The sequence below is a fragment of the Atractosteus spatula genome (assembly GCF_055471065.1).
Source record: "Atractosteus spatula isolate fAtrSpa1 chromosome 10 unlocalized genomic scaffold, fAtrSpa1.hap1 SUPER_10_unloc_18, whole genome shotgun sequence".
Classification (NCBI taxonomy): Eukaryota; Metazoa; Chordata; class Actinopteri; order Semionotiformes; family Lepisosteidae; genus Atractosteus; species Atractosteus spatula.
In genome coordinates this window covers 243,652-259,530 of record NW_028296621.1, presented here as the reverse complement: position 1 = coordinate 259,530, position 15,879 = coordinate 243,652, and the positions used below count along the sequence as shown (strand labels likewise).

Sequence of the window (15,879 nt, the reverse complement as noted above, 5' to 3'; positions counted from 1 at the left end):
GCAAACAAGTCTCGCTGGCACCCTTCTTATAGAGAGGACAGCTCCGTCACCTCTTTTACGACGCTGCTTTTTTTCCCTTGCGTTTTTCTCGTCTTCCCACGTTCTCTCTCTTCACTGCCTTCGTCCCCGCTCTATTTCACTTCAGCCTTTCACTTGTAGCGGCAATGGTTGTTAATAAGACAGAATTAAGTGTTGCTGTGCTTTTTCTAATGAGGCCCCATCTCTCTGTTCATCTGTGTGGTGCAGCCACAGAGAAACTATTCATGCAGGCTGATTTAAAGATGTTTTCTTTTGATAAGGGACAGCTCCCAAATGGGGATGCACTTAGCTAAGCCTGGCTATCATGATCAATGGTCATCCATTGGCGCCTATCTGTCTAGGGTGTGCCAGATGGACATCTGGACTGCATTCCTAAGTGTCAGGAGTAAGTGACTCACATCTCACCTTGATCAACCAATCAGGGACTGGTAGGGCCGAGTAACCCACGTGGGACTCTGATGCCCATGGAACTTTCAGCCAATGAACGAGCTGAAGTTCCTCCAGGTAAAAACAGGCAACACAGAGGGCCTGAGAGACTATTTCCTGGACTTTTCTAAAGGGAATTCAAAGGAGAATTCCAGGGCAGGACGGCCCAGGAGCAGAAGGCTCCCAAGGGCAGGACATTCTCGCAGTGCGCCTCCTGACCATCCTAAGACTCAGCCCGGACAACCACGGAACGGCCAGTGTGTCCGAGTGCCAGAACTTTCCTTTGTTCTAAGAGTCTAGAGCGGAGGTTGCCAGAGAGTAACCAGAGGATCCACCTGAGGTAAGCACCAGCAGCAAGCCTTGTGAACAGGTCGGAACTGTGGACAGCTGAATCACTATTCAGAACTAGCGCTTCTTCAGGAATGAACCGGTCCTCTTCCTGACTTGCTGGGACCCACAGTCATCTTTTGTCCTGTGCACAAACTTTGCTAGTTAAAGCCAACACTAACTAGCCGGTCAGTGAGCATCTGCAGCACAGCACAGCCTGGCACGGAGCCAGAGAGCCCGCAGGAGATCTGAATCCCCAGAGATTGGATGAGTATTCAACTTCAATGCATTACAGCTTGAGAATTCAATTGTTATCCCAACCAGTTGATATCAATTTAATTCCTAAGAGTTATGTACTTGTTTTCAGTATCTAATGTAGAAGTTGTAACCAAGTTCACTTTATGAAACGATCTAAATGAATGATATACTGAACGTATGTCCTCTTGATATATGTAACTCTTTGTAACTGATTGTATATATACCTTTTGTATTCTGATAACCCTCTCGATAAGATCTGTTAGGTTTATATGCATATTTTATGTATTAATAAATGTATCCTCGTGTATTAGTACCCGTGTGTGTGTGCGTTGTTTGAGTTATATCGCATGGTTGGATTCTAAGGCCATTAAAAGAATCATTTTGTGATTTACGGCTACAATTAATAAATGTCCCCGTACATGCCCAAACCCTACAGAACTGGTGCCTTCAGAGAGCACACTACATTTATTGGCATCCCTGGACTCATTTCAGTCATACCTGGGCTATGGTAAGACTGAAATGAGTCAACCAAGCGGAATAATCAATAGAAAACGCCGCGGGTTTCATACGCGACAATACAGTGTGCTGAAAGCCGAAAGGAAAAAAGTTCCCCTTGCTCTTTAAGCAGTGCTTGATTGTTTTGTGATCTTTTGCGATCTACCGGGTTGATTGCATACTTGATCTTGTGGTTTTCTGTGGTAGAACTGTGATTTCGTACTTAAAAGTAATACTCTTTAAGTTTAACGATGGTTGCTAAAAGGTCTGAATTCGAGTCGCTATTAAGCACTCTCTCTAGCAGCGACAGGTCTGACCACGATCTCCGTCATATCTCCGTCAGCGGAGAAGCTAGGAGAATAAACCTCCATTCTCTGAGAGAGCTAGCGAAGGACATGGAGAGATTTGACCCTGCAGTGTCAGAGAATAATATCGAGAGTTATATTCAAGACCTCAGGTATACCCTGCAGTACCTGCCAAACGCCACAGAACAGGAGAAAGTGTTTCTGGTCAGGAAAACTAGCAGCAGAGCTGTACATGAGTGGATGGCTAGGCAGATGAAGAAAGTCTGTGATGACTTTGAAGAGCTGTGTCAAGCACTTATCAGAATACAGTGCGTTTATTGACCCGACTGCCGCGATAGCCACCGCCCTTAACATTAAGCACGAGAGAGCAGAGTCCCCTCGCGAATATTACGAGAGACTTAGATGAACTTATTTTGCAGGGCGAAATGATGAGGGTTGCGAAGAGAACACACATTTCAAGGGTTTATTCATTGCGAATCTCCACCCGTCAGTCAGAAAGATGATCTTAATGCATACAGATGCACAGACCATGAAAATGACTGATATTAAGAGATTCGTGCAGAAAGCCTGGGAGTATGATGTCCAAAGTCGCTCTGAGCAAAAAGCTGTTAAAGCGACTGTGTTCGCCGTCAGAGCCAGCAGGGTTAATTCCCCCCTGCTCGAAGGAGCACAGGCTCCTGAGCTGGCTTAGCCCCGTTCCAAAGCAGGCACACAGGACCGCACCCAGCGTCCTAAGTGCCATGAGAACACCGGGGAAGGGAAAGGGCTAGATAAAGCTGAACAAAAGGATTCAGTAGCCGCCCGCCTGGCCAGGATTGAACAAGTTTTATTAGGACATAGACAACCGCTCCCCAAGGCTGCCGGAAGCGTGAATGAGCTGATACTATCCACTGGAGGAGGCGGAGACCCGCCCCCTCTCCCTCCCTCAGTCTATCTGATTGAGTGGAAGGGTTCCTGCCTGGATGAGGTCAGCCACTCGCAAGCGAGTGCTGACTCCACCCCTGAAGTCACAGAGCAGGCAGTAAAACAGAGAGGAAAAGCAGGAAGCTTTTACCTCAAGGCTGCCATGGGAGATGTCTTACACAGTGAGACATTGATTGACACTGAGGTTGAAAGGTGTTTGATGTCATACAGCAAGCTCAAACGGGTAGAAAAAGAAAAGGGCATGCGACTCAGAGAGGAACCTTTGGTGGATCACCAGAAAGGCAAGGTGTGGAAACAGTTCAAGGCTCCTAAGCCTTCTGTACAGAAGGAAAGGGGGGCCAAGAGGCAGACTGTGCTCACACAGTGCCCACTGAACACAGAAGCCTATGTGGAGATTCCTTCTGTTCCCTCTGGACAAGAAATAAAAATATTTTCTTGTTCCCCGGATATAAAGGGAAGTCATGTCCCGGCTGAGGTCACAACAGCCTCCATGCCACAGGAGCGGTGCTCCAAACAGCCGCCTGATCCACCAGGTAAAGCACACCCCTTTTACATCCCTAAAGAGGAGCAGATCTCCCCACCTGGCGATGAAAAGGAGCTTTCCCTGTGCACCCTGGCACCCAAGAGGGGTCAGGACCACCACCCTGCAGTGGTGGAAGGGATCCAGATGGCAGGAGAGCAGGTTGGTGATGTAGCCCTCACCCTTAGCCCTGAGAGGTCCTCTATGAGTGAGAATCTGCTTGAGCAGCTGTCACGGGGCCACCGCCAGGTGCCCCTGGTGCAACATTCACAGGTTAGATAGGAGGTCCAGCTGGACGCTGAGACTACTGCGCTGTGGACACACCTGATCCCAGATGCCGATTCCCTCTGCTGTGACCCAGGGAACCTGCAGTCAGGTAACATTATTTTTCACAACTACCAGGTAGTGAGTGAGACCGACCTGATTTTCCTGCCTCAACGGCAGGGTTTCCAACACACCCAGTCCCCCAGAAGGGACAGGGAATGAAAGCCAAGCCGGTTTTCCTACAGCCACCAGCTCAGTCTGTCAGTCTGAGTCTGACCAACAGTGGTTCAGCCAGACTGGAGCTGGATTATCAAGCCACCCGCCTGCCAGTGCAGAACACGGAGAAGTGGGGTGTCAGAATCCCCGCCTGCACTGACATGGGCCTGGTGGGTGATAGCGAGTTCGAAGACTGTGAACTGGCTATCCCAGTGCTGGGGCAGCTCACTGAACCCCTAGCGAGGGAAGGGGGGAGCGAGCAGGTGTCCTACACCGGCCCCTAGCGAACGACTGTAAACATGCCGATAGAGGGATTCCTCAATCAGGAAGTGTGCAGGGTGGACCTGAACAGTGAGAATGGGGTAACAATTCCAGATCACTCAGGTGCTCTAGATGACCACTCAGCCGGGGGTCAGGCATGCTCCACCGCTGCACCGCCCCCTGCAGGGTTCCTAGAGCACAGGCATAAACAAATCGAAAAAGCAGATGCCCTGGAAATGGAGGAGCAGCATCAGCAGCTGCGTCAGATCTCCCCAGATTTCCAGGATGTTGGTGCCCAAGATGCCACATGGCATAATGAGAAAGACGCTGCGCCAGCTTAGAAAGGCAACAGTCACTCAGAAGGAGATGACTGGGATCAGCTACCCTAAAAGACTTTTGGGAGGACTGATTTCTGCTGCCACTGTTGTGCATTTGCTATTTCTGGTAGGTTTGTTTGCTACTGGCACTCTCACCCTGACTGCCCCAAGAAGGCAGGTGTCAGAGATGCCAGAGGGTAGTGACAGACTGTATCAACAGCAGCAAAAGTTGGAAAGCCTAGGGAAAACCCTACAGGCAATTTCCTATGCAACAGGGTTAAACCTTATCCCCCAACCAGTGGACATGATTGCCGGTGTTATACAGTGGGTTTATGCTTGTGTGCAACAGGCCAGAATGTTGACACAAGACCTGTTAAGGGAGTTCAGTGCCACTGTAGCCAGTCTAGCCATGGCACAAATCCCAACCCACTTTATTCCACTCTTCTCAGTAGAGGAGTATGTGACATTAACCACCCCATCGCTCATAGCTCACCCAGAAAGCAATCCAAGATTGAATTTGGTTCCAAATCTTGAGATGGGTATGGCTACGAAAGCTATCCATTGGCTGTGTCTAAATGATTCACCAATGAAGGGTATAGGCTACTAACGAACAGAGGTAGGTTAATGAACCCCATGAAGAGCAGGTGGGAAGTAAATGGCTGGTCAGCACACCACACTTAACTGTCACTATGACTTGTGACAGGCATGATACAGCTACCACAATGCAGCTACCTAACCAACAGTTTCCTGCAAGTTCCCAAGGAGGCCATAGTACAGCATGGTAACTTAACACTGTACGGTCTGGAACCAGACAACATAAGACCAAACTGGAGGTCGTGGATGCCTTCAGGTGCCACACTATTGAATTGGATAGAAATCCAAGAAACACTACGCCCTGAAGAGGTACAGGTAGTTAGTTTGCTTTAATGGAACAAACCTCCAACCCACCCTGGCAGGTGCCCAACACAGGTGTCGTGGTTTATCAGGGGGGCTGGGAACAGGAACTGTTGTTATTGTAACACTACTGCCGGGTAGCTGGGTCATGACTGACAGTGTACTCTGAATGCTGTACTCTTACATCAAGATGTACTCCGGGTAGCATGAATGAGTCAAAGGTAGCATGTCAAAAGAAAGGAAGTTACTTCTTCCCAAATATCTGCCTACAGAGGTATCAGATATTGACAGTGAACTTCCTGATGTGTAATGCCTAGACTGAGATGATGTCTCCTACCGTGTTTATACATACTCCAGATTTTATTCATCCTGTTTGTTCCCAATGCTGGTTCCGGTATGAATTCTCGAGGAGTAATGTGGACATTTAAGGTTAATGTTCTAATGACAAGGGACATCACTTAACTCTGTTTTGTTTTGAAGGCAACAAAGCCTCAGGACCTCGTGACCTTCAAAAAGGGGGGATATGTAGCGGCGAGGCTTAATAATAAGAAAGAATTAAGTGTTTCTGAGCTTCCCAAATGAGGCCCCATTTCTCTGTTCATCTCTGTGGTGCAGCCACAGAGAGACCATTAGTGCAGGGTGATTTAAGGTCCTAGGACAGCTCCCAAAGGGGGATGCACTTAGCTAAGTCTGGCTATCATGATCAATGGTCATCCACTGGCGCCTATCTGTTTAGGGAGTGCCAGATGGACATCTGGACTGCATTACTAAGTGTCAGGACTAAGTGACTCATATCTCACCTTGATCAACCAATCAGGGACTGGTAGGGCTGAGTAACCCACGTGGGACTCTGATGCCCATGGAACTTTCAGCCAATCAACGAGCTGAAGTTCCTCCAGGTAAAAACAGGCAACACAGGCCTGGAGATTCAGATTCGGGAGATTCAGTAAGATTCTGGAGAGGATTCTGTGGACTGTTCTAAAGGGAATTCAAAGGAGAATTCCAGGGCAGGACGGCCCAGGAGCAGAAGGCTCCCAAGGGCAGGACATTCTCGCAGCGCGCCTCCTGACCATCCCGAGACTCAGCCCGGACAACCACGGAACGGCCAGTGTGTCCGAGTGCCAGAACTTTCCTTTGTTCTAAGAGTCTAGAGTGGAGGTTGCCAGAGAGTAACCAGCAGCAGGCCTCGTGAACAGGTCGGAACTGTGGACAGCTGAATCACTATTCAGAACTAGCTCTTCATCAGGAACGAACCGGTCCTCTTCCTGACTTGCTGGGATCCACAGTCATCTTTTCTCCTGTGCACAAACTTTGCTAGTTAAAGCCAACACTAACTAGCCGGACAGTGAGCATCAGCAGCGCACCGTCGCAAGCCGCACAGCACAGCCTGGCACACAGCCAGAGAGCGTGGATTGGACAGCAACAGCCTGCAACTGTTTCTTTGTGCCCGCAGGAGATCTGAATCCCCAGAAATTGGATGAGTATTCAACTTCACTGCATTACAGCTCGAGAATTTAATTGTTATCCCAACCAGTTGATATCAATTTAATTCCTAAGAGTTATGTACTTGTTTTGAGTATCTAATGTAGAAGTTATAACCAAGTTCATTTACGAAACGGTCTAAATGAATGATATACTGAACGTATGTCCTCTTGATATGTGTAACACTTCGTAACTGATTGAATATATATCTTTTGTATTCTGATAACCCTCTCGATAAGATCTGTTAGTTTTACATGCATATTCTATGTATTAATAAATGTATCCTCGTGTATTAGTACCTGTGTGTGTGCGTTGTTTGAGTTATGTCGCATGGTTGGATTCTAAAGCCATCAAAAGAATCAACTTTGTGATTTACTGCTACAATTAATAATTGTCTCAGTAAATGCCCAAACCCTACAGAACTGGTGCCTTCAGAGAGCCACAACGTTACATATTTGGCGTCCCTGAACGGCTATGAAACACTACACCTGTGTTTATTAAAGCTCCGTTCTGAGTTTCTCTCTTTGCTTCACACTTATGGTACTCTCTAATCTTTAATAATATCCTGAAAGGGAAAGGAACAGAGGCACATTTAGATAGCCTTTGCTTTGTGAATTAAGAACTGTTTGGGGTGTCTGTAATCAAGGCACGATTTTACGGTAAAGTATGTATTCAAATGTGTAAGACCGAAATATAAAAGCTGCACCACAGTGTACTGTGTAACTGTTCTGCATTTTTAAGATCTGCAGTTTTCTACGCATCTTGGATTCTTTTCATTTCTTTTAATTGGATGTCTTCTTGGATTTCTTACTCGCCCGCTCGATTTGTAATATGCGCATCAAACCTCCCCACTGAATAAAACAGCTTCATGTGCCACAGCATTCCACAGTAAATAAGGTTTGCACCATGTATTATGCGACCCCTAGTGAAATATTTAAGTGTTGGCTCCAATGTGAGGAATTTAATGAAACCTGAAAAAGAAATGCATGCAGAAAATGTCAGCAATTCAAAGCATGTAGGCAGTATGAATAAAACAATGCAGAGCTCAGTAAAAACAATCTGAAGCCGTAATTCCCTTCATATCCCAAGCAGTGCATTCTGACACGGTGGCTGTACAGAAGAAAATGAGAAATGCCCAACTTTACCCACCTCATTGCGGTTACTGCTACTCCTGCTTCAGTAGCTTTAAGATTCTCCTGACATCTGATTGTCTTGCATCTAACATTAAGAGGATTTCTCTGCTGGCCACGAGACACGAACTGGCAACTTTCCAGCCACAGGCACAGATCCCTAGCCACCGCACCACCCCATATATTATAGATGGTACTACGGCGCTGAGCTCACTCTGGTGCAGTTCAGCAATGTGAGATTAAGGGCAGTAACACATTGGATCAGAAGATTGTAGGATCATCTCCTGCTTGACTCGTGTTGCTTTTAAACCTATCAGGCTCCTCAGTAATAAATGTCCTCTGTGTAAGTGAACTGCACCTGAGAGCTATAGAACCACACATTGGGTCAATTGCAACAAACTTTCGAAAGGAGCAGACAGCTGCGGACTAGTTAACACGGTTCTATCTAGAGATCATCTCCAGCTCTGAGCTCAATTGCAACGAAAAACCACGTGGAACAAACCTGGAGAGCAGCTGAATTTATGCTCAGGTTTCAGCACTGTTGTTTTTTTCTAATCAACACTAACTGCAGGGGTTCTGAATCAAAACCTTTCAATTATTCTGATCAATGTGTTAATATGTAGGTCATAATTGTTATTTTTTCTGTCTCGTTCAAGTATATAACTGGAAATCGATATTTTAATTTAGTTATTTCCAACTCAACAACGGCATATATTTTAAAATATTGCAGATCTGGGTAAGTTTGCTCTCAAAAGCAGGAAACTTAGAACAGGACTTAACTTCCACATTCAATTTATTGGTGATTCTTTGCTACGCACTGAACCTTTTTATTTGTATCTTGAACAGAGAGAGCTATAAAGGGGCCTGAATCAAGTGTTCAGAATCATGCGGATCAGAAAATTGTAGATCTGACTCCTGCCTGGCTTGTCAATCGGGCTCCTCAGTAATAAATGTCCTTTATGTAAGGGAACTGCACCTGACAGCTATAGAACCACACATTGGGTCAATTGGAACAAACTTTTGAATGGAGCACAGAGCTGCGGACTAGTTAACCAGGTGTTAACCATACTGTCTGGAGATCATCTCCAGCTCTGAGCTCAATTGCAATGAAAAACCGTGCGGAACAAAGCTGGAGAGCAGCTGAACTTGTGCTCAGGTTGCAGCACTGTTGTTTTTCTAATTAACACTAACTGCAGGGGTTCAGAATCAAAGCTTTTTAATTATTCTGGTCAGTATGTTAATATGTAGGATATGAAGTATGTGGGTATATGTAATATCATAATCATTTTTTTTTGTCTGTTCAAGTATATAACTGGATATTGTCGATAATTTAGTTATTTCCAATTAATTATTCCATATATTTTAAAATATTGCAGATCTGGGTAAGTTTGCTCACAAAAGCAAGAAACTTAGAACGGGACTTATACAAAGAGACTTTGTTTATGTTTTTTTTCTTATACTACATTGACCAGATGGTGTGCTTAAGTCTTCCATAAAACGTCCATAGAAGAGAAGGGTTTTGCTGCATTAACTTCTGGGTTATGGGCCCAGCACGCGTCAGATGCGCCACTCTGCTGTGTGATGAGAGTGTCAACACAACTGTTCTTTCTATGCCTTCTAAAAGTACACCTGAGATGAAAAGTTGCAATGGTAAAAGATGCCACATTAAGCACTTGGTGTTCTTTAGTACAGATCTTCACACTGTGCTCTACATAGACATGCCTTCAAGATCGCTGAGAAACAGAGCTCCTGCTTTCCGACACTACTGATTCTTTAATCGTAAATCATCAATTCTTCAACAAGAATCGGCGAATCGAAACCCAAACACATATTCACATCGGTGTCCTAGTCTAATAACATTATGATGTAAGCATTAAAGAATCTGTGTGGTCTTGTGTTATTTTTCTTACCATAAGAACCATAAAATTGTTTCCCAACTTGTCGGGATCGCAGGGAGTAAGTTCAGATTAATCCATTGGGATTGTACTGGATTTGATTGAGATTTTGAAATGTTCCTTGCAAAGTTATTCGAAGTTGCTTGAACTTTTAATAAAAAGGTGATCTGAAACTTCTTAGCTTAAAATCTCTAATGTTGCTGTCACTAAACTTGGACGTGATGATCCAAAGTTGTGTAGTGTGATTTTATTCTTCAAGAATTCTCTCTGTGTGAGCCTTTACTGTGACATGAGATTTCGTTTACATTATCTACATGGAGTATGTATGAGTACACATGATTATGAGTAAATATAGTGAAATATAAACATATCAAATGCAGATGAACACGAAATCAAGAAAATCACATTAAAATCTCATGGTAAACCAAGGTTTGAGTTTTACAACTTCAAGTACAACAATTTCATTACAAAAAGAGCAGGATGAAGACATTAAACACAAAACAGACACATTAAAATACAGAATCAGGTATTTAAATTGCCACCTGGGCAGAAATGTTACTGGGTGTTAACAGGTGAGAACAGTCCTGTGACTCACCATTCATTCTGACAATGGAGCAGCAGGAGGTGAAACTCTGGACAGAAACTGCAGACAATGGAGCAGCAGGAGGTGAGACTGCAGACAAGGTGAAAAAGAGAGTGAATGAGACAGGAGCAGGTAAAGGTTTATTCCATAGTGAAAAGAAAAGAGACACAATGTTTTGGCTTTGGTGCCTCCTTCATGTATGAGGGACAGCTGATAAATCAAACAAAAGAACAAAAGACGGGAGTGGAGAGGAGACGAGCAGGAGAGAAAGAGCTTCAGCACTCAGGTGGTGTGAAGTCAATGAGACGGAGCTGGAGAGCTGTTCTCACACTGACAATACCAGCTAACAGCTCTGACCTCTCAGTCACTCTGCTCCTCTGGATAACTGAGACAATGAGTTTACAAGTGCTCTTTCTGTCAGAATGCTGCTGGTTTGTCAGAGAGCTGCAAAATGTTAAATGTGGACAAAAAATGCTTCATTCAAATCACAGTCTTTTAGGGACTTTTTTTTCTTATTCTATCAACATTGCAGTCTTTTTTCTGAAAAATGAAACAAAGGATTACTATAAATTATAGAAATCATAAATTATAATAAAACCAACCTTTATTATGAATAGAGATATAAAACTATCTATTGTAATCAGAAATATAATTTGTCTAACTAATTACATGCCATAAAGCCCATAGAACTAATGGATGCACAGAACATGTAGAATGGTGTACTTAGATTATCAGAAGGCTTTTGACCTACTTTCCATTTCACATTTTCTGTTTAAAAAATGATTTTCAATACCTGATCTCTTGGATGTCTTGGAGATATCAAACCAATTGGCAACAGGAATTGTTCACATTACCGTCTATTAGCAGACATTGTTTAGATATGAATCCATTACATTAAAAGTTTGATCCCGTTATTTCAATACACGTTTAAGTACTGTTATTTATTTCAATACAGGCGAAGGATCTGGAAATATATGAAAATACAACATATATATATATTTGTATGTGTATATATATATAGATGTGTATATTTTATGTACATATATTTGTAAACAATGCTACATTATTTTTCATTGTATATTCAACAAGATACAACATACTGAAAGTCCTTCACGTGAAGTGCATAGCAACAATCACTAAGGAAGTGCGTCATGTGGCAGGATGTAGGAGGAGTGATCGCTCAGTTCCTGTTCCTGCTTCAAGTATGAATTCAAACCCTTGCAATCATATAGACCCGTAGGTGCGTAGGAGTCTTAGTGTTTGTCATTTCAGTATCAGCATAGCACTCTCTCTGTATTTGTGATCAACTTTGGTTAAATATGACAATTTTACTGTTCAATCTGGAAACTGAGCTTTACGTTTTCATGGAGGTTTTGCTCAAATCGATCGTGTATGAAGTTTCACGAGTGTTTCGAAGCAGGATGTCTGACTCTGAGGATGAGATTGAAAACAAACTCCACAGCATCTCCCAGATACTGGTAAGACGGGCCGTGTTTAAAATCACACAGTGTGTGGAGGAGAGTGTCGGGAGTGAAATGGCGCAGCTGAAGAAGGAAAACGAGAGCCTGAAGTGGAGATTGCAGCTGTGGGAGAAGGAGTCGGGAGCAGGAGGAGATCAGGGTACCCAGACGCTTCCCTGTGAAGTCCCTGCAGGAATAAAGGAAGAAATGGACACGAAACTGCAGCTCTCAGGTCAGTGGGGTGACTTGTATGTAGTCAGGGTGTGTGTGAGTTTAAAAACAGTGTCTTTAACTTCCTCACTGGTGAGAATATAGTGCAGAGACGCAGAGTGAAGTGGGAAAGACTTGCGTGATGTAACAACGGGATTCTTAACTGGAAACTGAACTGTTTTGTCCGGTTACAGTGTTTCACTGAATCAGATAATAATACAACGTAATTAAGAAAGAAGACTTATGTGTATATATATATATTGTTTTTACGTTTTATTGGTTTATATTATTATATGTATGCTAATGATTGTGTATACAAAATAATTTTAATTGGTTTAAGTATTGCAGTCCTCCAGGGCCTGTGTCTGTATTAACTAATCTCAATGCAGTCTTAATGTACTGTAGTGTCCAGTCAGTGTGTGTAATTAACCTCCCTCTCTCTCAGTGCAGTGTTAATGTACTGGAGTGTCCAGTCAGTGTGTTTGGATCAACCCCTCTCTTTCTTTCAGTGCACTGTTAGTGTAAATGTAATGTACTTGTGATATTATTACAGTAGACTTACTTTTTCATGGTAGTTAGGTTTCTAACATAGCTTGTATTTATAAAATCGCCTATAATCAGAACACCCCTTTATACCCACTTATTCCCCTCTGCTTAAACAACCCAAATCGATTGGGAGTGTACTAGTACATGCATGTATGTAGTTTAAAGTATAATAAAAAGTGTGATACAGCTTAACTTCTCTTGACTTGCCTTTCCTCTTTGTACTTGTCATATCGATGGTGATGCTGCATGATAACTAGTGACTAGTTCCCAAAGAGGAACTCAGCTGCATGGTGTATAAGAGTTGAATTTTTTATGTTTCCCACATTCTTTACATTTTTATTTACAGTATTTGAATTTTTTTGTTCACCACTAAATGGCTATACATGAATTTGTGTAAAAATGTTATGTAAAGTACTTGTCTGCTGTATTTTTAATCCCTTTTCACGTTATCTGTGTTAAAAGAGATTAAATGTGTTTGAATCTTTGATGTATATCAAGTTTGGAAAATGAGTTTTTAAAACTTAAATTACATGCTACTAAATAATATCTTTGCTATCTCAAGTTTAAAATGTAAGCTACTTTTTCCGTGGATAGTACTTCCTTTTGAGCGCTACTCTAAGCTCGTATTAAAGTTCAGGGCTAAATACTAGATCACATGGCCTCAGCTATCATTATTATGCTGATTATACTCAAATATACATCCATACCAAACCTGACACTGATGTAGCTGTCTCTTTTCTATCTAATTACATCTCTGACATAAAAACTAGGATGACTGAAAATTTCCTTTATCTAAACTGTGACAAGACTGAAGTCATGCTTATTGGAACCCCCCCATCAACTTTGTAAAGCCAGTCCTGTAACCCTATCTGTAGATGGTTCTGTACTTGAGCTTCAGTCTAAATTGGAAAAACTTGGGGATGATATTTGACTCAGGCTTGACATTTGACCAACATGTGCAACATATTGTCAAAACAAACTTCTTTCTTTCGCCTCAGAAATATTGCTCAACTACACCCTATATTATCGTTAACTGGCTGAAAAGTTTTTTCTTCTTCCAAATCGACCACTATAACGCTCTGCTCTCTGGGGTTTCTAAATCCACATTGAACAAACTCCAGTAAATTTGGCAGCCAGAATCCTGACCAGGTCTAGTACAAGTGTTCACATTACTCATTATGTGAGTCTAGTACAAGTGTTCACATTACTCCTATCCTGGAGTCCTTGCACTGGCTTCCTGTTAAGTTTCGTGTCAACTTAAAATTCCTCCTGCTCACCTATAAGGCTCTGCTTGGCTTGGCACCTCAGTACCTGTCTGAGTTATTATCGCTCTACTCCCCACCTCACAGCCATCTCTCTTCTGTTTCTGGTCTCCTATCTTTCCCCCAGTCCATCTACACTCTATGAATGAAAGGCCCTTCTGTTATGCCCTAAACTCTGGAACTCTATCCCCAAGGATATCAGAGAGTCACCTTCTCTAAACTCCTTTAAATCCAGACTCAAAACTTTCTTCTTTAGAAGAGCCTTTATTTACCTGTTCTTTACCCATCTGCTCCTACTGTATTTTGTACCACAATCTGCTGTCTCCTCAAACAGTGTATTCCCATCATGCTTATATTGTGGTTTTTTTGTTGTTGTTGTTGGCATTATGTAGAGCACTTTGAGAAGTTTATTATTATTATTATTATTATTATTATTATTATTATAAAGGTCTTGTTTTCTTGTCCTGTGTTTACAGGCTCAGAGGCCAGTGCTCTCCCTGATGCTGGGGAAAGGGCTCCTCTTGAACAGCAGCACAGTGAGGAGGAGTGGGGCTCCAATCTGATGCAGGAGACAGAGCTCACTGTTGCAGAAGGGAAAGAGACACTCAGTGAGCAGCACACAGAGAGCAGACAGAGTGTCGAGGATCTGGACTCTGTGCCCATGATGAAGATAGAACCTGAGTGTGAGACACCTGGACTCTTAATATTAACGGAGAAGATTAATCATCTGGATACCAAGAATATTGCAGAACATTGTAATGAACTTTACTGCATCACTGTACATGAACTCAAAGAAGAACTGAGTAAGTTTAATGTTACAGAGCAGGACATGGAGCCCCAGTTGATTCACACTGCTGACCAGCACACTGAAGGACACGATGGAGAAAACAAATCTCAGTTTCAGCACACAGAGCAAGACCATTCCATGGAGCATTTGCAGAATAAGAGACCACAGCACGATCAGAGGATGAGGAAGAATCACTCAAGGCCTTGCTCAGAAGGAGTGGACAAACTGCCATTATGGCACAGGGAGGAGCAGCGTTTCTGTCAGTCTAGCAAATCAAAACCCGACCAGCACCTTCAAACAGGAGAGAGACCTTTCAGCTGCAGTCAGTGTGGGAAGAGTTTTAGTCACTCATACCTCTTAAAAAGACACCAGCACATTCACACAGGAGAGAGACCATTCAGCTGCAGTCAGTGTGGGAAGAGTTTTAGTCATTTGCACCTCTTAAAACGACATCAGCACATTCACACAGGAGAGAGACCATTCAGCTGCAGTCACTGTGGGAAGAGTTTTAGTCAGTCAAGTACCTTAAAAACCCACCAGCGCATTCACACAGGAGAGAGACCATTCAGCTGCAGTCAGTGTGGTAGGAGTTTTAGTCAGTCAGGTCACTTAAAAACACATCAGCGTATTCATGCAGGAGAGAGACCATTCAGCTGCAGTCAGTGTGGTAGGAGTTTTAGTCAGTCAGGTCACTTAAAAACACACCAGCATATTCACACAGGAGAGAGACCATTCAGCTGCAGTCAGAGTGGGAAGAGTTTTAATGACTGAATCACCTGAAGAGCTCACCAGCGCATAAAATAAGATCCCTTTATTGGCCATATACAATTTCTTGTATTAGGTATTTGTCTTTTCACAACATGCTCACCATGAGGCCTGCAGATAGGGAGAGAAGCTTGGTGTCAGAGCACAGGATCAGCTCTTTGTACAGCATGCCTGGAGCAATCAGGATTAAGGGCTTTGTTCAGGGGTCCAACAGAGTAGTCTTCCTCTGTCAATTGAGGAATTTGAACTGGCAGTCTTCCACCCACAGACATAGATCCTTAACCACAGAGCCACCAGACTACCCTTAATTTCACAGGAGGGATACCTTTCAGCTGCAGTCAGTGTGGAAAGGGTTTTAGTGATTCAAATACCTTAAAAGCCAACCAGCATACTCACACAGGAGACCTTCAGAATCCACCAATGCAGTCACACAGGAGCGAGTTAGTTCATTAAGCTACAGTTAGTATGGGAAAACACACCAATTTAGTCACCAGTTTTCCACTGAAATCACTA

At 43.3% G+C, this 15,879-nt stretch overlaps 1 protein-coding gene across 1 annotated transcript; it reads left to right on the top strand.

Annotated features, from left to right (window-relative positions):
* Nucleotides 1–11,655: 11,655 nt before the first annotated feature.
* On the top strand, nucleotides 11,656–15,372 carry LOC148812674 (uncharacterized). Its single transcript, XM_088908495.1, has 2 exons — nucleotides 11,656–12,028; nucleotides 14,291–15,372. Exons 1-2 carry the CDS (start codon nucleotides 11,656–11,658, stop codon nucleotides 15,370–15,372), a joined length of 1,455 nt encoding a protein of 484 aa, XP_088764621.1.
* The last annotated feature ends 507 nt before the right edge of the window (nucleotides 15,373–15,879 follow it).

Coding starts and splice junctions, on each gene's coding strand:
- LOC148812674 (XM_088908495.1), top strand. CDS start 11,656: ATGACAATTTTACTGTTCAATCTGGAAACTGAGCTTTACGTTTTCATG. Junction 12,029..14,290: donor CACGAAACTGCAGCTCTCAG/GTCAGTGGGGTG, acceptor CTGTGTTTACAG/GCTCAGAGGCCAGTGCTCTC.